We start from the raw sequence: 24,659 nt of genomic DNA, 5'->3' as shown, positions 1-24,659 counted from the left end.
CCGCCAACGAACGGCTGCAAGAAGTATTCAGATGCAGCTGTCAACTTTAACAGCTGCATCTGAATACTTTTTTTGCGGGCACGGCGATCGGACAGTGCCCGCTAATAGTCACAGTCCCGGGCTACAAGCAACACCTGGGACCGTGGTGGTTCAGAGGGTACAGGTACGTACGAGTACGCCCAGGGTCGTCTAGGGGTCAAGGATCACAATCATAGAAATCACTGATCATTGTTAAGGAAGCCCAATCACATCCCTAACAATCAGCTTGTTATCACCTATCCTGATAAATTTAGGGTAAGCCAGGACTAGAAAAACACTGCTACCGTCTTCCAAAAATAAGCAGTTATGTTTTTCTAAATCTGGACAACCCTTTTAGGCTGCTGTGACACTTGTGATTTTTATAAATAAAGGCAAATGAAAAATCATAAAAATGTCTTAAAATATCTTGGCATTGAAAAATCATAAAAATGTCTTAAAATATCTTGGCATTAACAATGCCATGGAAACAAGACCTTAAAATGTACATACTGTTTCATGTCACAGAGACCTGTCAAAAGTTTAGATCGGTCGGGGGTCTGAGTGTTCAGACCTGTACCAATAGGTAGAACGATCGGTAGAACACTGCAGAGCGTCCTCTCCCCCATCTGTGTTAGAAAGCCCAATTTTTTTTTCTTACACAGAGCGGGGAGAGGACATGCTGTAGTGCATTTCCTCCCGGCTCATTCGCCTGATTGGTACCAAGACCAATCAAAACTGTAAAAAAAACTAAGAAAAAATAGAAAAGATTACACCTTTAAAATGGCTAACTATGTGACTCACCTGTATGAAGTCAAACATTGTCAGTGGCAGCAGATCATCTAAAATAGCGATATCCTTTGAGAATCTATTGAGGATCCGCCCTGTACAGAACAAACAGGCAAATTAATACACCGTTTATCTTCCTTTATTATGTGCAACATTCTCCTTCTATCATATGTGAATTATATAATCTATTCTATTAGGTTTTCAAACTTTCTTTTTCAGCATTGAGAAAAGGTGAAGGGACGCAATATTTTAAAAATAATATTGAGGGGAGAGAAAAAAAAAAGAATATCTGGCACACTACTGTAAAGCCTTTGGTATACAACTGTTATAGTGTTCTGTTGACCTACATAAGTACCAGTAAGTACCCAGATGCAGAATTTGCCCAGCACATACACAAATGAAAGAATGCAAACAATGAATAGTGCAGAATACAGAAAATAATAAATACCTGCAGGTTTACAAGGCTTTCCAATAACAAATAAAGGATAAAGTATAGTTTCCACAGGCCATAGGACAGATTGTTTCCCAAGAAAGGAAAAGAAAAAAGAAAGAACCATAGAGTCATAAGCAATGCTCAGCAAACAGGAGTCTCATGCCCGCACATTAGTAGCATATGGACATACCAGCTCTCATTGTATTGAAAGTAGACATTGGAGCATGAAGAATGGCATTTAACATTTTCTGGTGTAGCACCTTGGAGACTGATATTAAGCCATGTACTAGTGGTAAACCACGGAATATGCCCATTGCCAGCAGGGAGTCAGCCACACCAACATAAATATAAAACACGTAGTAAGAACTAGTTTGGGTTATGATTATTGGCGCCTTAGAGGATCCATTTGCCGTTTTATTGGATTCAGAACTGCCTCTACATGGAAGAAAAACAGATATATTTTAGAAAAGCTACAGTTACAGTAAAGCTTTTACCTTTTACATTACTAATGAAAATCTATGCTGATAGTATTTTATTTTTTGCTTACTGTATATGATTGATTTTCATTACATGGTTATGAAGGCAGCTATCTTGCATGTACTGCTGCGTGAAGCTGTGAAAAGCAATTCCAGAGCAGTGGCGTAGCTACTATAGAGGCAGGGAAGGCGGTTGCCATGGGGCCCGTGGAGGGAGGGGGCCCAGGGAAGATAAGAGCCTCCTGTGTCCTTTTGCTTAACCCCTTATGTACTGCAGTGTGTAAGTGACCCAATGTTCTATTACATGCTGCAACACAAAAAAGGGTTAATATAAGCTCAAGACAATTAGCTCTCTGATAACCTCTGAGCTCCTGCAGAAGTCAGGGGTTATCAGTGCAGGAGTAGCAAGGAGAGAGCTAATTGTCTTCTGCATTAACCCTTTGTTTGTGTTACAGCATGTAAGAGAACACTGGGTCACTTACACACTGCAGTAAATAAAGGGTTAAGCAAAAGGTAGTCAGCTCCTGCACCTATGTATATAACCATGAGGCTCCTAATACGCTGTTACAGTTATATACATTGGATGGACAGAACAGGTAGACATTGGCTTTCTCCTCTGCCAGTCACTGTTGTGGCAGCATGCAGGATTCTGCCTCTGGCCACAAGAGAATTTTTTTTTTGCCACATCTTCTGTGTATATATATATATATATATATATATATATATGGGAGGTGGGCCCCATACAGTTTTTTGCTATGGGGCCCCATGAATCCTAGCTAGGCCCCTGGTCCAGAGATTTGCTTAAAGCAACTCTGTAACCACTGTGGAACCCCCCCAAACTACTTATACCCTGTTGTAGCTTAGGCAAAGTCCTTTCTGGTGGTATTTTAGCTCCGGCGCCGCTGTAGTGACATGGCTATGTCCGCACCGCCTACTTTGGCCGTCTTCCACGCCCTGTTTAGTGACGCTCTTGGCCCAGCATCGGCTCGCATGCCTGTCAGCGGCCACCCCGCCCCATCGCATAACATTTTGACGCGACCGGCTTTATTAAACTAGTCTAGCCGGTCGCGTCAGTGCGCCTGCGCGGGATCTGATCCCAAGGACTCTACAAGATGACAACGTCACTAAACAGGGCATGGAAGACGGCCAAAAGAGGCAGTGCGGACCCGGCCATGTCACTACAGCGGCGCCGGAGCCAAAAAAAAAAAACCGCTGCATGTGCATTTACATGGAACCCTGTGAAGGCGGGCAGCGGGCGGCACGGGAGGCAGGGGGAGACAACCAGCAACACCACAAAGGTGGCGCTGCACTAGGGCACGAACGCTTCGGCCCCGCCTCTTAGCCCCGCTACTAAAGGTGGATTTTCTGCCTCATCAAAGCCTAACCTGCTTTACAAAACATACCACTGAAAGGACTTTGCCTAAGCTACAACAAGGTATAAGTAGTTTGGGGGGGTTCCACAGTGGCTACAGAGTCGCTTTAATAGCAGGCACCATAGGGAAACTCAGTCCAAAATGAGATTACTGTAAGCATGCTCTATGACGTACAGAGGTCACTGTGCCAGGAAAGAGAGGAGGAAGTGAGCTGTCTCTGTGATCTACAATCAATAAGATTATGTGTTATCTGCCTCTAGTTTTATAATAGAGGTGTCTCCTTTCACTGTAATCCTGACCGTGATTTTGATGAGATGACTACTGAGAAGTAATCTTTGCGTAACAGGAAGTGTCAGCCTACTGACAGCACAGTGGCCAGTGTGACAACTGTAACATTAGCAAAATGGCAATCTCCAGCCAATATATCAGGATCTTATTCAATATATGAATAAATTATATGTTTTTTAAAAAAAGTGTAAAGGTTCTATTACATGTAGTGATTATCGTTTAAAGATTCACTATAACGATCGGCCCCTAGTGAAAACTAGCGATTTTGCAGCGAAAGGTTATTTCATTCACCGATTGCTGTTATGAACGATCGTTTTTATGTTATATGGTCACTAATCGTTCCTCAGGACAATCCACACAACATGTTTTATCTACAAACGATTTATTAGATGAACAGATTTGCAAACGATCGACACACTACGAACGATAATTTTTAAACATATTGAGAGACAATGATTAACGATTTTTCCTTCATTGTTTGATCGTTGAGTGTTATTACATGAACAGTTCATAGTTCATGTTTGGTCATTATAGCAAATTTTTAAACAATAATTGCTCCGTGTAATAGGGCCTTAAGTCGTCACTAAAATGACTCTGATCTAGGGGCAAAGCCTGTGGTCCCTAGTTAAAATGTTCAGCTTAAAACCCAAGAGCCCACATAAAATATCACTCCCATCTACGTCACAAAAAAATGGCACACATTGCCCACCATAGGAAATTTTGCTTTGCTTGACCACTCATAGTTAAGGCACGCCTTCAATATAAAGAAAAATACACCTACTCATACAGTAAGGCTGGGTTCACGCTACGTTTTTGCAATCCGTTTTTTGCGAATAAATGGATGCATGTATGTGTTTTGAACCATTTTTCAATTAAATTCCATTATAAAAAAAGGGATCAAAATGGATCATTTTTTTTAATGTACACAAAAAACATAGTCAACCTAATTTTTGTGTCCGTTAAAAAAAAACGAGATCTGTTTTTTTAATAATGGAATTCAATGGAAAAACAGATAAAAACGGATGCACACACATGCATCCCTTTTTCCATTTGTTTTCCATCAGTTTTTTTGCAAAAAACGGCTGGAAAAAAAAATGGTTTGCAAAAACGTAGTGTCAACCCAGCCTAAGGGACAGACATACACAATTTTTAAATCAGGTGCAGGGGTACACTACCACTATACAAGCACCAATAAACTCAAAAATATTGATATTCAGTGACCATATAATGCTACCAGTTCCAAGGCCGGGACAAAAAGTAGGGGGGGGGGGTAGGCGATGGCTGAGGGCACCAAACTTCAGGGGGCACAGTCTGGATGGGTAAGTAATTAATTTACTTACCCATCCATCCTGCCCCCTGCTCGCCCGCCCTGCACTGTAACTATGAGTGGTCGTACTGAGTGCTCATAGTTACATACAGCAGCACTGACAGAGAGGGTGCTATTGGCTCCCTCCCTGCCAGTCACTCTTGTGGCTGCAGGCAGCGTTTTGCCTGCAGTCACAAGAGGTCACTCTCCCCTTGCTGTGTTAGTGCTTGAGTCAGTCGCTGAAGTGCCGACCTGAGGTCAGCGCTCCAGTGACGTCACTCAAGATCTGACACCGCAGGGGAGAGGGTGGAAACTAGCATGGAGTGTCCAGAAGGAGGTGTAAAGGACCTTTGATGACATCATGCCCATGTGACAGTGTGGGAGGTGCTATCTTCCTCTGCTAGACTTTCTATGAGGCTGTAACGGCTTCTTTCTGGTAGAATGACCTTTTAGCCTATGTCGATACACTACTTGTTTTACTGTGGCTCATGATACACTCTTACTAGAGATGATCGAACATCAGGAAATCTTCGAACATGCAGCATTTGATTCCTGATGCCTTCCCAGTCCGTGGGAAAGGAGGAGACAGCACGGGTACCGCCTGGAATTCCGGGATACAGCCTATTACCTATTGAGTTTGATCGCACCTAAGATTTCCCGATGTTCAATCATCTCTAACTCTTACCAGCTTCAGTCAGCATCTTCACAAAGTCTTTTGCTTTTGTTATTGGGTTTATATGTTAATCTTTGGGACACAGAACCCTTCTCCTTCCTAAAAGGTAAGATGGCTGGGCATTCCCATCTTGTTTCTTCTTTGATTTTACATTGCACCCAAGTCCACAATTCTCATTCTGATATCTTGCTTTATTTCTTTAGAAAATCCTGTGATGTTACACAAATAAGCAGTGTGTTTCAGGTGTGCCTTAAAATACATCCACAGGTGTTTCTCTAACTGTCTCAGATGTTACCAATAAACCGAAGCTTCCAAAGGCATGCCATATGGGCTGTCCCAAATTTAGGCATAGTATGTAAACTTTTGAATAAGCAGAAAGTAATAAAATGCCCTAAAATATTCCTCTCATTATTCTGGCATTGATGTTAACACTGCAAGAAACCAAAAGTTATCCTTGATATGTCTTAAAAGTTAATAAATTAGAGACTGATACGTCAATATACTTACTGACTGATCAACAACAGTCCAGTCAAGGAAGCAGCAACCTGTAAACACACAACAGCAAGCTCAATATTATTAAGATTTAGATTGATCATTATCAATGTCATCATAGACATCATTAAAATGGGCAATTTTAAAATCAACCAACATGAAGGCTGTAAAGTAGGTATTATTGACCTTTTGAGTGGCCATCCAAATTTTGACCTTATTTAAACCTTATTAAGGAGTATAACTGTACTCCACTATATAATCCACATAGTCATTCACTTTCCTCACCAAAATAACGTAAAGCATCAATGCCACAGAAAGGTACTACTTACATGTAAAAGGTAAACAAATCCTTTATAGTTCTAATGAAACAAAGTAGTACAAAGTGCAAAATTCATAATTTTATAGCAACAAGCACATTTTAAAAAGCAACCCTTTACATTATCAATCTAGTGTAACTAGCAGGTTGATACATGTAATCTTTATATATGTTACCCATGCCCAATCACACTAAGGGCCCTATCACAGAGAGCTATAATATGCTGAATTTGGCCAATTTGATCAGATTATCACTCTGCGTAATAAAGATAGTGATCAGACAAAGAGTCCCTGCTCCCTGGTGTTGTTCTAGCTTCTCCCCGTTCACTGCTGGCACGTCTATGCAGTGACAACCCACTCAGCCGAACACTGGATGCAGCGTTCTTCCGTTTCAGCCAATTATTGAGATTGCTGCGGGGAGAATCTAGAAGAAAATCGTGGAGCATGGAGAGGCAAATAAACTTTATTATTTTACACTTTTAAAGCAAGAGCTGCACAGACATCGCTAATGATGTCCATGCAGCCCTTGCTCCATGATCATCAAGCTGTGTAATAGGCTCGGTAAGCAAGCACTGATGTAGCAGATTGGAGCTCGCTTAAATGTATTGTTGGCTGCCTCATACGGCCCTAAGCATGGTCACAATTATTACATGCTATGCTTCTTTTCTGTTTTACTGTGTATAAATAAATATATTATACATTAACATACCTCTGCCAAGAAAATCACTAGGACAAGAATAAGAATGAAGATTAGACTTTTGTGAGCAGTAACGTATCTGAAATAAGTGTTCCAAGTAGTAGTTGGTGAAGCGCTGTCTGTATCATCAAGGAAACACTCCTGTATAGTAGGAATCAAACATCAGAGTCAGTTCATGCTTACAACTTACACTGCTAGAGAACTTTTCTTTGGTACAGAAGCTAGAAGGCTAGAAGAATCCAGGGCACAGCAATTGCATCCTTAGGTCACGCATGCAAATGAAAACCAACATGAAAGCCACTTGCTCCTTACCCTGCCACTTACATTGTAAGAGGGAGAAGGCAATCCTTCCAAGCCAGGGAGTGAACAGGAGGTAAATATGTAGCATTTATTTTTTTACTAGAGAACTCTATATACTGGGGCCACACTATCTACATCCTGGGGGCACCTATAACCCTTCTGGGAGGAAATATGGTACCTATTGGGGGCATCAACCTACTAGGGAGGTAGCTTCCTACTAGGAGACTGGGGGACAACTACCTACTGGGGAGCCTTGGCTATTTACTGGGGGCAGATACCTTCTGGAGGAATAGCTGTCTAGATAAACAAAGGGAAGTGTAATCAGCTCACCAGTGAAAGACAATCCTCGGTGCTAAGGATTCACACCTGACTATTGTGCGCTAGTACTTCAAGAAAAATGCTAATGATCCAGCACATATGAAGAAAGAGTCTTTTTGTTCCATTTTCATATTGCTTATAGGTAAACACCACAGTGCAGGGACCCCACAGGAATTCAGATGCGTTTCAAGCACATTAGCGCTCTTGTTCACTGAGCTATTGGAGGGGTAATTGTCTACCTAGTGAGGACAGCTCAATGGAGGGCCTCTATACACTAAGGGCAGCTATGTACTGGGGAATCTAGTTCCTAGGGGCACATGTTACCTACAAGGTGGAAATATCGACTTTGGGCACCTATGTAGATACTGGGGCACACTTAGCTACCTATTGAAAGGAATACTACTATCTAAAAGGGTACCTATCTGCCTACTGGGGGACAACAAATATGTAAAAAGCATACATATCTACCTACCAAAGAAACTCTAGTAAAGGAATGCTAGCAATGCCACAATGGGAGGGAGATTCCAAGCTACCTTGTCCTGGTCCTGAACATATGAGTGAGAAAATGTTTCCAGCATATATAGTGAAACCTTGGATTACAAGCATAATTCGTTCTGTGAATGTGCTTGTAATCCAAATTGTATATCAATCAGATTTCCTATAAGAAATTATTAAAACACAGACGATTTGCTCCAAGACCCAAAATAAGGTAAGGTGTTCTGTATCAATAAAGGTACAATGTGCAAACAAAAAGGAGATACCTCCGTGCAGGCCTCTTAAACTAATAGCAACTGTTTATTTTTTTTTTTAAATAATAAAGTACAAAAATAAACAGTTACTATTAGTTTACGCGGTCTGCACGTACGTATCTCCTTTTTGTTTGGACATTGTACCTGAATTTCTGTACCCGGACGGGTGACGGTGGATGACTTCCAGCAGCGGCCGACATTTATTTGGTCTTACATATGCGTCTTGTAGTAGTTGTGACTGGGTGGTCTGTGAAGGGGTTAATTCAGGGGTCAGAGTGAAGCAGCGTTCATACATCATTCAGTGCCACATGTAAGCAAGATGGCGGCAACGCAACAGCAGGTTAAAGCACTCATCAATTAAGTTATGTCTGTGCACGCAGGATTTAGGCTGCTGGAACACTGAAGTAGGAGGGCACTGTAGGCTCACTCACACTCAGTCCTCCGGCAGCAGAGAGAGGAGATAAGGCTGAGCTGCTCACTTCCACAGGAGGATCTCTGCAGTTCTACAGGGAATCTAACATGGATTGTCACCACCGGAGTTGATCAGGAGGCAGTGGGTTACAATGAGAGGGCTTTTTACCCAGTACAGTATCAGAATGGGGACACATGGGTGCCTGTATTACAAAGTCTTGCTTGTTTACCGAGTTACAATTTTTAAGAATTGCTAGCTTGTCTTGCAAAACACCCTCAGACCAAGTTACTTGTAACCCAAGGTCTCACTCTAAACAGCATACTGTATGTGATATGAATTGAGCTTAATTTGTGCAAATACAATCAGTATACCAATATCATAAGGATCACAGCAGTGACACATTTTGGGCCTTTCTAGAATACCAGACAATAGGTTATGCTCACTTAATTTTTTTTACTTTTTTTTTACTAGTAGAACAATATCCTGACGACTAAACTGACATTCTCTAAAACTGCAGTACTACACATACGCTCCCTCTGTAATTAGAAAATGCCATTTGGAAATTGTATTTATGAGGATGACTAAATTGTAGCTTCTGGTAATAACAAAATTGGAATGCCTAGCCAAACCCTACACCATGATAAACCACAATGAACAAGAGGATATAGCTAATTGAGCATGAAAAGCTTGGAGTACAAAGCAATGTGCCAAATACTTACTGATCAGAAAGGAATGTTTTTTTTTTAAGGTAAAGCTATTTGAGATTTTAAGGTCATATGTGGACATATTAATCTGACTTGTGAAGAACATAGTGTAAGGCAGTGACTGAAAAGGTGGTAGATGGTGTGTGTATTCTACCTAAGGTTTTCACCCATAGGTTATGTTCACGCGTTTAACAGCGTCCGTTGCATAGCAACGGGCGCTGTTAAACAGCCGGCCGTCGGGCTGCACTCAGCCCGTTCCTGCAGCCGATACTTCCGTATCGGCTGCAGGCACAGTCTTTTTTCACAAGGGATTTGCGGGCACCGGAGGCTGCGCCCGCAAATCAATTAGCCATTCACTCCAATGCAATGTGCGGCCAGCTGATATTTCTGGACACTGTTCAATAAACAGCGTCCAGAAATAATTGACAGGCACATTATTCTAACGCCCGTTCTAAAGATCAGGCGTTAGAATAACGATGTGAGAACACAGCGGGCGGCATTGCATTGACTTCAATGCAATGCCGTCCCTGCAGTAAAGAACGGACGCTGAGGCAATTGCAATCAGCGTCCATTCTTTACTTTAAAAGAACGTTGTGTGAACATAGCCACACAAACAGTGAGAGACTCCACCTGTTACACAAAGGTAAAAACACATTTCTAGTTATTCTCCTTTTTGATTAAAAGGCATGACATGGAGTTTGGAGGCTTTATAGTGTTCAGGGCAGAATGAATCCTCCATTCCTAGTTCAGTGCCTAATTTCTTCTGCAGTGGTTTTATCCGTAAATGCAGCAGTACTGGGGCCATTATTATAGTAAATTTGTAATTAACTTCTATTAAAAAATCTCAGGTCTTCCAGGACTTATCAGTTGCTGTATTTCCTGCGGGAAGTGGTGCATTTTCTCCAATATGGCACAGTGCTCTCTGCTGCCACCTCTGTCCATGTCAGGAACTGTCCAGAGCAATTGCAAATCCCCAAAGAAAATCTCTCCTGTGCTCCAAACTAGCTAGAATACCGCTTCATGCATACAGCAGCTGATATTTGTCGGCAGATTCCGCTGTCTGCCCATAGAATTGACACATCTATGGGATGGGCGGAACTTCAAGCTGAGGCCACCTGGCAGAATCCGCTTGAAGTCTCTGCACGTATTCTGTAGTGTGAACATACCCTAACACCTTCCCGCGCCCCCTTCCATTCCTGCTTCTGCTTAAATGACTGTCATCTGGAGGCCGAGCCCTGCTTCCAAATCACGCACCTGTGTACAATTTTTATGCACAGTACAAAAACCAGAAGGGCTTGTCCCTGAAAGCTAACTCAATCAAGCAGGGAGGTATTACAGCCCTTAACACTTCAGGGGCTTAAGAACGCTCTTTATGACATGTTACACCAAGAATAAAAACATTTTCTTTGCTATGGAAGCAAAGACGGATACATGAAAGGTATGATGTGAAGAACTAGCCGAAGCATTACCTTACAATTAAGGCAAGCCTACTGAGGAGGGAGATGTAAGGGGGAGACACATGCAGAGAAAGAGAGACAGTTAAGAGACAGCTCTGTAATTAGGAGATCTCAGCCCATGGCTTTATACACAATTTAGACTGCTTACTACAGCTTTATCATAGCTTCCATGCTGCTACTATAGATGGTGCCTTTTAGGCTGTGCACACATCTGTGTGTAGACACTATAAAAATGAAGGGCCTTTTACACAGGTCAATTATCATGTGATAAATAACTATCGTTTAAATTTAAGCAATAATCTGCTGGTGTAAACACCGCAACAACGAAATAACGAATGAGAAATCGTTTGGATTTCGTTGATTGCATCTTTTGAGCTTACTTCAAAATCATCGTCAATCGTTTCCTAGGCTTTAGATGCAAACACTCGTCGTTCAGTCCTTCGTAGAGATCAGTATTATATTACTATATTAAAACAACTTTTTCTAGTTTATCTCTTCCTCTAAGGATCTATCATTTAAAAGAAAAAATCATCGCCTGTCATTCGCTAAACAAGCACTTAAGAAATGTTTTTGTTCATGTAAATTACTCCCATAGGCTCTGCCGGCAGATTTAGCTTGCAGAGCAGAAATGTGCTGAAAAATGCTATTTATGATGCGAGTTCGCAGCGTGACCCTATTTGTATAAGTTAGGGGTCACACAACAGGCAGTGTGACACAGTGATTCCTGCTCGCACGGACAGGAATTGTCGCGTAGCCCCAGTTCTAGGATTCATGCACACAGCAAATCCATATGCACAGAGTCCCTACAGTTCTCTAATGTAAATCTGCAAGGACTGTGTAGATATGTACAACCGGAGGCACATGAAAGTAAAGTATGAGGCCACGTCAGTCTATAGGTGCTACAGATTGACACAGAACTGATTTATAATTATGTGAACCAGAGTTAATAATACCATACTCATTTGCTCTTGTATAATACAAAGCACACTAGATCAGAGAGAAAGCATGTCATGCAATAAGAAATATTACACACTTTCCCCAGTCTTGTGTACTTCTTTGATGGCTTTCCATGATAACCTCTCTCATATCTATACATCCACTAACCAAATACACTTTGTACCGATAAAAACTGATTATTGAACATTCTCATAGTAAGGATGCAGAACAGGATGTGTTAGTACCTTTAAATCCTCCTCATTAATGTCTTCACTTATTTCTAAGACACTGTCTTGTGAAGAACGTCTGCTGTAAATGTCTAATTCTGATGATAATTTAGATTGGGGGGCCACTGACATCTTCCTAATGGATGGTCCCCTTCCATAAGCTCCTTGACTTTGTGAGACAGATGTACCTGTCATTAAGTTCAATACAGATTGCCTTCTCCGACCTTGAAAAGTTGGACCTGTGTTGAGAATATTACTTCTTGGCAAAATTGCTTCTCCTTGCTCTGAATCTGGAACCAAAGAGAGCTTTCTTTCCTCCGGCTCAGTGGGAGACTCCTCTTCTATTCCTCCCATTTGTGGTTGAGATTTTTGCATGATTGAAATTTTTCGACTTGATTTCCGAGCATTAATAATAGAATTCTTTCTCTTTTCCAAAAATTCAGCAGTTTGTTTGAATGACTTATTTTTTATTTCATTTCTGACAACTACTGGATCACTGTCGACTGAAAATCGCCGCAAGGTCTCTGTTAATATTGAATTTCGCCTTTCTGCACTAAAGTTATCAAAGGCATCAAATCCCATCAGCTCAGAGCTGAAGTCAGGACGTTGATCTTGAAGCTCCGTAAATGTTCCATAGAAGTAACAGCTGCCTTCATGCAGCAGTAGAATTTTATCTGCTTTCCTAAGCTGTTCCAATTTTGAGGTAACAAGAATTCTGGTCTTGTTGGCCATTAGCTTACAGATGCAGCTACAAGGAAAAAAACAGAACTTATTAAACTTGGAAAAACCTGAAAGAAAACCAAGTATGCATACATTTAATTATTGGGAAAAATCCATTATTATGGCTTGTTTCCTAATTGTTCAGAACTAGAGATAAGCGCAACTCAAGCATGCTATAGACTGTATCAGTGTTTTCCAGGCAGTCTTAGGGCTCTAATGGCAATGGTGCAAAGGTTTCGCTTTATTAAAAGTACCTAAAGTTTTAAAAAGCTTCTAACATGTCATAGCAAGATGTCAGAAATTTGATCAGTAGCGGCCCTTGTGCTGAACTTTCTAAATCCATACACTGCTTATTCTGTTCTCTGACCAGAGTCAAGTAGTGATGGGCAGACATGAATTTATTTTTGTTTTTCAATTTTTGTGACTCGTGAGAGGTCACAGCACCTGGACCCCCTTGGATTATAACTTCTGACACATTAAAACTTTAGGTATAAAAAAAAAAACATTCTCAATCTTTGTTTATATTCCAGCAGCAGTCTTATGTTATACTAAATCACTGACCTCAGTGGCCACATGTCAAACTTCAATAGAGTTTAATATCTCTGATTATATCATAGACTTTATACTTTTCAGTACTAATGTTGCTTAAAGGGACATTTTTCAGAATTCCCAATGCAGCAGGTGGAAATGACATACTCTACAGTCATGGCCAAAAGTTTTGAGAATGACACAAATATTATATTTTCACATGATCTGCTGCCCTCTGGTTTTTATGTGTGTTTGTCAGATGTTTTTATCACATACAGAAATATAATTGCAATCATATTATGAGTAACAAAAGCTTATATTGATAGTTAGAATGAGTTAATGCAGCAAGTCAATATTTGCAGTGTTGACCCTTCTTCTTCAGGACCTCTACAATTCTCCCTGGCGTGCTCTCAATCAACTTCTGTACCAAATCCTTACTGATAGCAGTCCATTCTTGTACAATCAATGCTTGCATTTTGTCAGAATTTGTTGTTTTTTTGTTTGTCCACCTGTCTCTTGATGATTGACCACAAGTTTTCAATGGGATTAAGATCTGGGGAGTTTCCAGGCCATTAACCTAAAATCTCTATGTTTTGTTCCCTAAGCCATTTAGTTATCACCTTTGCTTTATGGCAAGGTGCTGGAAAAGGCATTGTTGTTCGCCAAACTGCTCTTGGACGGTTGGGAGAAGTTGCCCTTGGAGGACATTTTGGTACCATTCTTTATTCATGACTGTCTTTTTAGGCAAGACTGTGAGAGAGCCGATTCCCTTGGCTGAGAAGCAACCCCACACATAAATGGTTTCGGGATGCTTTACAGTTGGCATAACACAAGACTGGTGGTAGTGCTCACCTCGTCTTCTGCGAATAAACAATCGTAAAGGGGATTCATCATAGAAAATGACTTTACCCCAGTCCTCAGCAGTCCACTCCCTGTACCTTTTGCAGAATATCAGTCTGTCCCTGATGTTTTTTCTGGAGTGAAATGGCTTCTTTGCTGCCCTCCTTGAGACCAGGCCTTGCTCCAAGAGTCTCTGCCTCACAGTGCATGCAGATCACCTGCCTGCTGCCATTCCTGAGCAAGCTCTGCACTGCTGGTAGACCGATCCCGCAGCTGAAACACTTTTAAGAGACGGTCCTGGCGCTTGCTGGTCTTTCTTGGGCGCCCTGGAGCCTTTTTGGCAACAATGGAACCTCTCTTCTTGAAGTTCTTGATGATGCAATAGATTGTTAACTGAGGTGCAATCTTTCTAGCTGTGATACTCTTCCCTGTTTGGCCATTTTTGTGCAGAGCAATGATGACTGCACGTGTTTCTTTAGAGATAACCATGGTTAACAGAAGAGAAACAATGATGCCAAGCACCAGCCTCCTTTTAAAGTGTCCAGTGGTGTCATTCTTACCAAATCATGACAGATTGATCTCCAGCCCTGTCCTCATCAACACCCACACCTGTGTTAATGGAGCAATCACTGAAACAATGTTAGCTGGTCCTTTTAAGGCAGGGCTGCATTGATGTTGAAATGTGTTTTGGGGGATAAATTTTCTAGGCAAATATTGACTTTGCAAGTAATTGCTGTTAAAGGGGTTATCCAGCGCTACAAAAACATGGCCACTTTTTCCCCTACTGTTGTCTCCAGTTCAGGTGCGGTTTGCAATTAAGCTCCATTTACTTCACTGGAACTGAGTTTCAAAATCACACCCAATCTGGAGACAACCGTAGGGGGAAAGTGGCCATGTTTTTGTAGCGCTGGATAACCCCTTTAAGCTGATCACTCTTTATAACATTCTGGAGTATATGCAAATTGCCATTTTAAAAAATGAAGCAGCAGACTTTGTAAAAATTAATATTTGTATCATTCTCAAAACTTTTGGCCATGACTATACAATTATGTCATTTTGGTACCAAAATTCTATGCCACTAAACATCTTATAAATTGTTAGGCTAGCGTTACACGTCCGATGTTGCAGCAGATTTTCTGCTCCGGATCCGCAGCAGATATGACTAAATGAATGAACACAGCATCAAATCTGCACCAATCTTCAGTAGATTTGACAGTGCGGATTTAATGAAAATCCAAATAACGGAAATACAGGTGCCGTTACACCATAGTAGCGTAAGGTCCAGTGGTCAAGACAAACTGGGGTAATCACCGGCGTATGGGTACCACTTAGGACTAACTAATACTTAACTTTTAATAATTCATTAAAAATTGTACAAAAAAGGTCCACACTAACAACAAAAAGACATTCACTAATGTGCTCTATATACAGTGAAGTAACCTATAAGGCCAAAATGCACATAGGGAAGATATCCCCCGTTCCTAAAAGGATGCTGATACTTAGGGACTAACGGCCAGGTACAGAAATACCCAAGATACAATTTGAGAGTCAGGGAGAAAAAGAGAGAGAAGAAAGTAGTGGTGCGTCCTACTCTCAGCCCTAATAGCCTCTTACCCTGCCTTTTGGGGAACCCACCTCCTTAGCAGGGTGGCCCCAACCACGATGACAGTCCCTTCCTTATTGCACGTGCCCAGTAGGAAACAAGAAACACAGAAGACAGAAAAGAGTGAAAAAACAGTGTAAACTCAAAACCACCTTAAAAACAACCAGCAAGAGATATCATAATATATACACAGTACCTATTGTATAAGCTGTGCTTGTTCCTACACAGCGCCTAAGTCAGAAGCTGTGTTCGTTCCGACGCGTTTCAGCCATCCCAATTATGGATGGATTCATCAGGGAACATACATAGCACTCCAAAAGGATGTGCCTAAACCAATTCCTGCTGTGAGGGATGCCCTTTCATCACAAAAAATACATGGACCTCTTAGGAATGGTAAAACATAATATAGTAATAAAATATAATTCGTACTCAGTATAGTGACAGCAAAATAAGAGAATAGCACAAGAAAGACCCCATATAGATAAACAGATAAATATAGCAGATAATTGTACTTAGCTATACAGATTGTGCTGCCTGCGAAGGTCCATGCTCACCCCACGATGAGAGGGTGACACTGAATCCGAAGCTGGTCAGGCTTATATACCGGTGATAGTGGTATTACTTCCGGGTAATGGCTAGTGTATTGGTACGGTCATGTGACCTGAATGCGGTCACCTGACTAGATTAATGCGGTCACGTGACCCAGATGCGGTCACGTGACTCCGCTAACGTCCGGACTGAATATTAAATAACCACTGCTTATGTAGATGGCGCATAAGCACCACTTATCAGCCTACAGAAAGTTATACAGGGCGCCGAAAGTGTCAAGGATGCCACTGATAATACATATGGTGATGTTCGGCGGCCACTTCCGGTTGTTGGAACGCAAATGCGTTCCAAACAGCGGAAGTGCGTCATACACAGGATCCAGGGCTAGGGAGTGGAGCGCAAATTGCGTTCCACCCACAACTTTATTGAACAGGACACAATGATGACATCCAGGACAATACAGCCCATAGTGAGTGCCCTGATAGGCACAGTAGTACTTAAATAATAACCCATATAAATACCTAATAGCATAGAGGCAGAGGCAAGTACTAGCCCACAACTTACAGAGAAAAAATAGGAAGAAAAAAGAAAAAGAAAAATTTAAATAATAAATAGCTGGTGATTCATAATGAATAAGATATAATAGGAAGACAATAATAGCCCAACATACACCATTCACACACATATAGAATAATGTGATGGGTAACGAGAACATATGATATAAATGCAATTATATGGGGTAACAGTCACTCAAGATACACGATATGATATCAATAATCAAAGCCCAGTCACCAAGAGCACACAATAGGGGCATTTTTAACCAATGTATGATGAAAACACAAGTGCTTCATTGAGGCCCCCTGGACTCACAGTCCCAAGCCTGTAAATCCACTGGGCCTCTTTTTGGAGAAGGCGCCTTCTCCAAAAAGAGGCCCAGTGGATTTACAGGCTTGGGACTGTGAGTCCAGGGGGCCTCAATGAAGCACTTGTGTTTTCATCATACATTGGTTAAAAATGCCCCTATTGTGTGCTCTTGGTGACTGGGCTTTGATTATTGATATCATATCGTGTATCTTGAGTGACTGTTACCCCATATAATTGCATTTATATCATATGTTCTCGTTACCCATCACATTATTCTATATGTGTGTGAATGGTGTATGTTGGGCTATTATTGTCTTCCTATTATATCTTATTCATTATGAATCACCAGCTATTTATTATTTAAATTTTTCTTTTTCTTTTTTCTTCCTATTTTTTCTCTGTAAGTTGTGGGCTAGTACTTGCCTCTGCCTCTATGCTATTAGGTATTTATATGGGTTATTATTTAAGTACTACTGTGCCTATCAGGGCACTCACTATGGGCTGTATTGTCCTGGATGTCATCATTGTGTCCTGTTCAATAAAGTTGTGGGTGGAACGCAATTTGCGCTCCACTCCCTAGCCCTGGATCCTGTGTATGACGCACTTCCGCTGTTTGGAACGCATTTGCGTTCCAACAACCGGAAGTGGCCGCCGAACATCACCATATGTATTATCAGTGGCATCCTTGACACTTTCGGCGCCCTGTATAACTTTCTGTAGGCTGATAAGTGGTGCTTATGCGCCATCTACATAAGCAGTGGTTATTTAATATTCAGTCCGGACGTTAGCGGAGTCACGTGACCGCATCTGGGTCACGTGACCGCATTAATCTAGTCAGGTGACCGCATTCAGGTCACATGACCGTACCAATACACTAGCCATTACCCGGAAGTAATACCACTATCACCGGTATATAAGCCTGACCAGCTTCGGATTCAGTGTCACCCTCTCATCGTGGGGTGAGCATGGACCTTCGCAGGCAGCACAATCTGTATAGCTAAGTACAATTATCTGCTATATTTATCTGTTTATCTATATGGGGTCTTTCTTGTGCTATTCTCTTATTTTGCTGTCACTATACTGAGTACGAATTATATTTTATTACTATATTATGTTTTACCATTCCTAAGAGGTCCATGTATTTTTTGTGATGAAAGGGCATCCCTCACAGCAGGAATTGGTTTAGGCACATCCTTTTGGAGTGCTATGTATGTTCCCTGATGAATCCATCCATAATTGGGATGGCTGAAACGCGTCGGAACGAACACAGCTTCTGACTTAGGCGCTGTGTAGGAACAAGCACAGCTTATACAATAGGTACTGTGTATATATTATGATATCTCTTGCTGGTTGTTTTTAAGGTGGTTTTGAGTTTACACTGTTTTGTCACTCGTTTCTGTCTTCTGTGTTTCTTGTTTCCTACTGGGCACGTGCAATAAGGAAGGGACTGTCATCGTGGTTGGGGCCACCCTGCTAAGGAGGTGGGTTCCCCAAAAGGCAGGGTAAGAGGCTATTAGGGCTGAGAGTAGGACGCACCACTACTTTCTTCTCTCTCTTTTTCTCCCTGACTCTCAAATTGTATCTTGGGTATTTCTGTACCTGGCCGTTAGTCCCTAAGTATCAGCATCCTTTTAGGAACGGGGGATATCTTCCCTATGTGCATTTTGGCCTTATAGGTTACTTCACTGTATATAGAGCACATTAGTGAATGTCTTTTTGTTGTTAGTGTGGACCTTTTTTGTACAATTTTTAATGAATTATTAAAAGTTAAGTATTAGTTAGTCCTAAGTGGTACCCATACGCCGGTGATTACCCCAGTGCGGATTTAATGCTGTGTTCATTCATTTATTCAAATCTGCTGCGGATCTACTGCGGATCCGCAGCAGAATATCCGCTGAGATACAGTAAGTGTGAAGCTACCCTTACATAGGTTCTCCTGGGTACAGCAGACTGCCACATGTGTCTGTTACCTATAACTTAAGGCATACAACAGGGAGCAAAAAAAACACCATTCAACATTTAAAGCCTAACCATTGTCTGCAGATGTTCATACTTGAAACGTTGATGATGATTATGACAACAACTTCTTGTTTATGGTGATAAACATACTGATATACAGCTGAGGATGCCTTTGAAAGGCCAAAATGTTTTGGGTGAATGTCACCAACTGCTTGTGACACTCCAAGACAGAATAGGTCTCAGAGCATAAAATTCCATCCTTACTGGTGTGCAGTCAGATTTGTCTTTAACCCCTTCCCATCAGTAACCTGTATATATACATTCCTAGTGCACAAACCCCATGCAGTAGGAATGTATATATACGTTCCTGTACTTACAGGGTTACTGATGTGAGCGGGACCGCTGCAGTGAGAGCGGTCCCGCTCACATCAGTGTCCGGGGCCGGAGGTGATGAGAGGCAGCTGTGTCTCATTAACCGCTTAAACGCCGTGATCTACTGCGATCACAGCGTTTAAGGTACTCAGTGACAGATCAAGCATCTGTCACTGAGTGATGGGGACCCCTGCAGCCATGCTGCGGGGATCCCGATCGCATGTGCCGACAGGCAGGGGTAAGCTCCTTACCTCCGTCCTGTCAGTTCGGTGATCCATGTATAGAGTCTGCTCTCAGGCAGGCTGTATACATAGATCGCCAATAACACTGATCTGTGCTATGCTATGGCATAGCATAGATCAGTATATGCAATCTAATGATTGCATCTTTTACAGTAAATAAAAGTGTAAAAAAAAATAAGTGTAATAAAAAAAAGTTTTTATAAAAGTATTAAGAAATCCCTTATAAACCCCCCCCCCCCCCCAATAAAAGTTTAAAAGACCGCCTTGCTCATTTATAAAAATAAAAATAAATAAATAAACATATTACATATTGTAGCGTGCGGAATTTTCCGATCTATTAAGATATAACATTGTCCCTGCACGGTGAATGGCGTAAATGGAAAAAAAACGCACTAGGATTGCTGATTTTATTTAATTATATGTCACAAAAAATGTATAAAAAGCAATCAAAATTTTTCTGTTACACCAATATGATATTAATAAAAACTAGAGATCATGACACAAAAAAATTACACCCCAACCAGCCCTGTAGGTGGAAAAAGAAAACGGCTAAGGTGGGGAGGAACATTGTATTAATCTGATCCGGACTTTTGTGCATCAAAGGGCACTGTCTGGAAGGGGTTAACATATGGTAAAACAAATTATGCAGCACAAATAAAAATAAAAATGTCAGCCCCCTAAGTCTACTGTTCCCAGCAGTCTGTTCTTCCACATATCCAAGCAGGGGCGGGCTGGGCCGGGGGGCAGGAGGGCATGTGCCCCCCGGGCCGGTCTTCCCCACCAATGAGTGGGCCGCGACCCCCGGCCGACTCTCTGCAGTAGTTGAGACTGAAAGAATAGCGCGGCCGGCCGCCGCGCTATTCCCTCAGTCTCTTCCGGGCCGCCTGCTCCCCCAGGAGCCGCAGACGTGCTGTACGCAGGCACGTCTGCAGGCACCTACATCAGGTCCCCAGCGGTGACGTCACTTCCCTGACGCGCCGCTGAGGACCTGATAGGAAAGGGAGAGGAGAGGAGCCGCCGCGCTGCAGCAGCAGGGGGAAGCTGCTGCACACTGAAGATCCGGCCCGAGGAAAGGTGAGTTGTTTTTCTTTTTTTTTAAATCCATTAACATGTGGCCACACCGGGGGGGTGGGGGCTATTCTATATTGGGGGGATGCACAGGGGGGCTATTCTATATTGGGGGGATGCGCAGGGGGGCTATTCTATATTGGGGGGATGCACAGGGGGGCTAGTCTATGAAGGGGGATGCGCAGGGGGGCTATTCTATGAGGGGGGGGATGCACAGGGGGGCTATTCTATATTGGGGGGATGCACAGGGGGGCTATTCTATATTGGGGGGATGCACAGGGGGGCTATTCTATATGGGAGGATGCGCAGGGGGGCTATTCTATGAAGTGGGATGCGCAGGGGGGCTATTCTATGAGGGGGGATGCACAGGGGGGCTATTCTATATTGGGGGGATGCACAGGGGGGCTATTCTATGAGGGGGGATGCACAGGGGGGCTATTCTATGAAGGGGGATGCGCAGGGGGGCTATTCTATGAGGGGGGATGCACAGGGGGGCTATTCTATATTGGGGGGATGCACAGGGGGGCTATTCTATATGGGAGGATGCGCAGGGGGGCTATTCTATATTGGGGGGATGCACAGGGGGGCTATTCTATATGGGAGGATGCACAGGGGGGCTATTCTATACTGGGGGGATGCACAGGGGGGCTATTCTATGAGGGGGGATGCACAGGGGGGCTATTCTATATTGGGGGGATGCACAGGGGGCTATTCTATGAAGGGGGATGCACAGGGGGCTATTCTATAAGGGGGGATGCACAGGGGGCTATTCTATAAAGGAGAATGCACAGGGGGGGTATTCTATTAGGGGGGGATGCACAGGGGGCTATTCTATGAGGGGGGATGCACAGGGGGAGCTATTCTATAAGGGGGGGGGTGCACAGGGGGGCTATTCTATGAGGGGGGGATGCACAGGGGGGCTATTCTATGAAGGGGGATGCGCAGGGGGGCTATTCTATGAGGGGGGATGCACAGGGGGGCTATTCTATATGGGAGGATGCGCAGGGGGGCTATTCTATATTGGGGGATGCACAGGGGGGCTATTCTATGAAGGGGGATGCGCAGGGGGGCTATTCTATGAGGGGGGATGCGCAGGGGGGCTATTCTATGAAGGGGGATGCGCAGGGGGGCTATTCTATGAAGGGGGATGCGCAGGGGGGCTATTCTATGAGGGGGGATGCACAGGGGGGCTATTCTATATTGGGGGGATGCACAGGGGGGCTATTCTATGAAGGGGGATGCGCAGGGGGGCTATTCTATGAAGGGGGATGCGCAGGGGGGCTATTCTATGAGGGGGGATGCACAGGGGGGCTATTCTATATTGGGGGGATGCACAGGGGGGCTATTCTATGAAGGGGGATGCGCAGGGGGGCTATTCTATGAAGGGGGATGCGCAGGGGGGCTATTCTATGAAGGGGGATGCGCAGGGGGGCTATTCTATGAGGGGGGATGCACAGGGGGGCTATTCTATATTGGGGGGATGCACAGGGGGAGCTATTCTATAAAGGAGAATGCACAGGGGGGCTATTCTATGAAGGGGGATGCACAGGGGGCTATTCTATATGGGGGGGTGCACAGGGGGCTATTCTATATGGGGGGGTGCATGGGGGCTATTCTATATGGGAGGATGCACAGGGGGGGGCTATTCTATGAGGGGGGATGCACAGGGGGCTATTCTATGAGGGGGGGATGCACAGTGGAGCTATTCTATAAGGGGGGATGCACAGGGGAGCTATTCTATAAGGGGGGATGCACAGGGGGGCTATTCTATAAGGGAGAATGCACAGGGGGGCTATTCTATATTGGGGGGATGCACAGGGGGGCTATTCTATGAAGGGGGATGCACAGGGGGGCTATTCTATATTGGGGGGATGCACAGGGGGGCTATTCTATGAAGGGGGATGCACAGGGGGGCTATTCTATGAAGGGGGATGCACAGGGGGCTATTCTATGAGGGGGGATGGACAAGGAGGCTATTCTATATGGGGGGGTGCATGGGGGGCTATTCTATGAGGGGGGATGCACAGGGGGATATTCTATTAGAGGGATGCACAGGGGGGCTATTCTATAAAGGAGAATGCACAGGGGGGGTATTCTATTAGGGGGGGATGCACAGGGGGCTATTCTATGAGGGGGGGATGCACAGGGGGAGCTATTCTATAAGGGGGGGTGCACAGGGGGGCTATTCTATGAGGGGGGATGCACAGGGGGGCTATTCTATGAAGGGGGATGCACAGGGGGCTATTCTATGAGGGGGGGATGCACAGGGGGAGCTATTCTATGAGGGGGGGGATGCACAGGGGGAGCTATTCTATAAGGGGGATGCACAGGGGGAGCTATTCTATAAGGGGGGATGCACAGGGGGGGCTATTCTATAAAGGAGAATGCACAGGGGGGCTATTCTATGAAGGGGGATGCACAGGGGGCTATTCTATATGGGGGGGTGCATGGGGGCTATTCTATATGGGAGGATGCACAGGGGGGGGTTATTCTATATTGGGGGAATGCACAGGGGGCTATTCTATATGGGGGGATGCACAGGGGGAGCTATTCTATATTGGGGGATGCACGGGGGGGGGCTATTCTATAAGGGGGGATGCACAGGGGGGCTATTCTATAAGGGAGAATGCACAGGGGGGCTATTCTATATGGGGGGATGCACAGGGGGGCTATTCTATGAGGGGGAATGCACAGGGGGAGCTATTCTATATGGGGGGATGCACAGGGGGGCTATTCTATGAGGGGGGGATGCACAGGGGGAGCTATTCTATGAGGGGGGGGATGCACAGGGGGAGCTATTCTATGAGGGGGATGCACAGGGGGAGCTATTCTATAAAGGAGAACGCACAGGGGGGCTATTCTATGAAGGGGGATGCACAGGGGGCTATTCTATGAGGGGGGATGCACAGGGGGCTATTCTATATGGGGGGATGCACAGGGGGGGCTATTCTATATGGGGAGATGCACAGGGGGGGGCTATTCTAAATGGGGGGATGCACAGGGGGGGGCTATCCTATATGGGGGATGCACAGGTGGGCTTTTCTTTATGGAGAGATGTGCAGCGGGGGGGGGGGGGGCTATTCTATATGGAGAGATGTGCAGCGGGGGGCTATTCTATATGGAGGGATGTATTGATGAGGATGTTGCTGGAGCAAGAAGCCTAAAATGTCTGTCTGACAGATCCCGTGGAGAGGAGTCATGGCCAGAGAAGCCTTCATGATGGCCGGAGCCGGATGGAGAAGAAAAGGAAAAGTGGACGTCTCTTCATGCAGAGAAGACGCTTACTGTGAGTCACTGAATGTAACTGCACTATAATAACTTATAAGGTCTTATAACTTATCAGGGGTGTCAAACTCCATCCCTCCAGATGTTGCAAAACTACAATTCCCGTCATGGTTTATCTGTCCAGTCATGATGGGATTTGTAGTGTTGTAACAACTGGAGGGACGGAGTTTGACAACTGTGTTCTATTGTCAGTGTTCTTATACCGGAGATAGATAGGAGATAGATAGGAGATAGATAGGAGATAGATAGGAGATAGATAGGAGATAGATAGATAGGAGATAGATAGATAGAAGATAGATAGAAGATAGATAGATAGGAGATAGATAGATAGGAGATAGATAGATAGGAGATAGATAGATAGGAGATAGATAGATAGGAGATAGATAGATAGGAGATAGATAGATAGGAGATAGATAGATAGGAGATAGATAGATAGATAGATAGATAGATAGATAGGAGATAGATAGATAGATAGATAGATAGATAGATAGGAGATAGATAGGAGATAGATAGGAGATAGATAGGAGATAGATAGATAGGAGATAGATAGATAGAAGATAGATAGAAGATAGATAGATAGGAGATAGATAGATAGGAGATAGATAGATAGGAGATAGATAGATAGGAGATAGATAGATAGGAGATAGATAGGAGATAGATAGATAGGAG

General features: G+C 43.6%; 1 protein-coding gene across 2 annotated transcripts in view; it reads right to left on the bottom strand.

The window, feature by feature from the left end:
- CFTR (CF transmembrane conductance regulator) overlaps nucleotides 1–24,659 on the bottom strand; it is a 140,335-nt gene that overhangs the window by 34,261 nt on the left and 81,415 nt on the right. For both annotated transcript variants that reach the window (XM_069976449.1, XM_069976459.1), the window contains exons 14-18: nucleotides 11,979–12,708; nucleotides 6,870–6,998; nucleotides 5,861–5,898; nucleotides 1,428–1,672; nucleotides 820–899 (exon numbers count right to left, since the gene is read on the bottom strand). In XM_069976449.1, coding sequence (XP_069832550.1) covers nucleotides 820–899; nucleotides 1,428–1,672; nucleotides 5,861–5,898; nucleotides 6,870–6,998; nucleotides 11,979–12,708 — 1,222 coding nt within the window. The remainder of the gene's footprint in view (nucleotides 1–819; nucleotides 900–1,427; nucleotides 1,673–5,860; nucleotides 5,899–6,869; nucleotides 6,999–11,978; nucleotides 12,709–24,659) is intronic.

This window comes from Dendropsophus ebraccatus, chromosome 1 (assembly GCF_027789765.1).
Source record: "Dendropsophus ebraccatus isolate aDenEbr1 chromosome 1, aDenEbr1.pat, whole genome shotgun sequence".
NCBI classification, from domain to species: domain Eukaryota; kingdom Metazoa; phylum Chordata; class Amphibia; order Anura; family Hylidae; genus Dendropsophus; species Dendropsophus ebraccatus.
The sequence above is the reverse complement of the archived record's forward strand: the minus strand, read 5'-3'. Positions and strand labels throughout refer to the sequence as shown.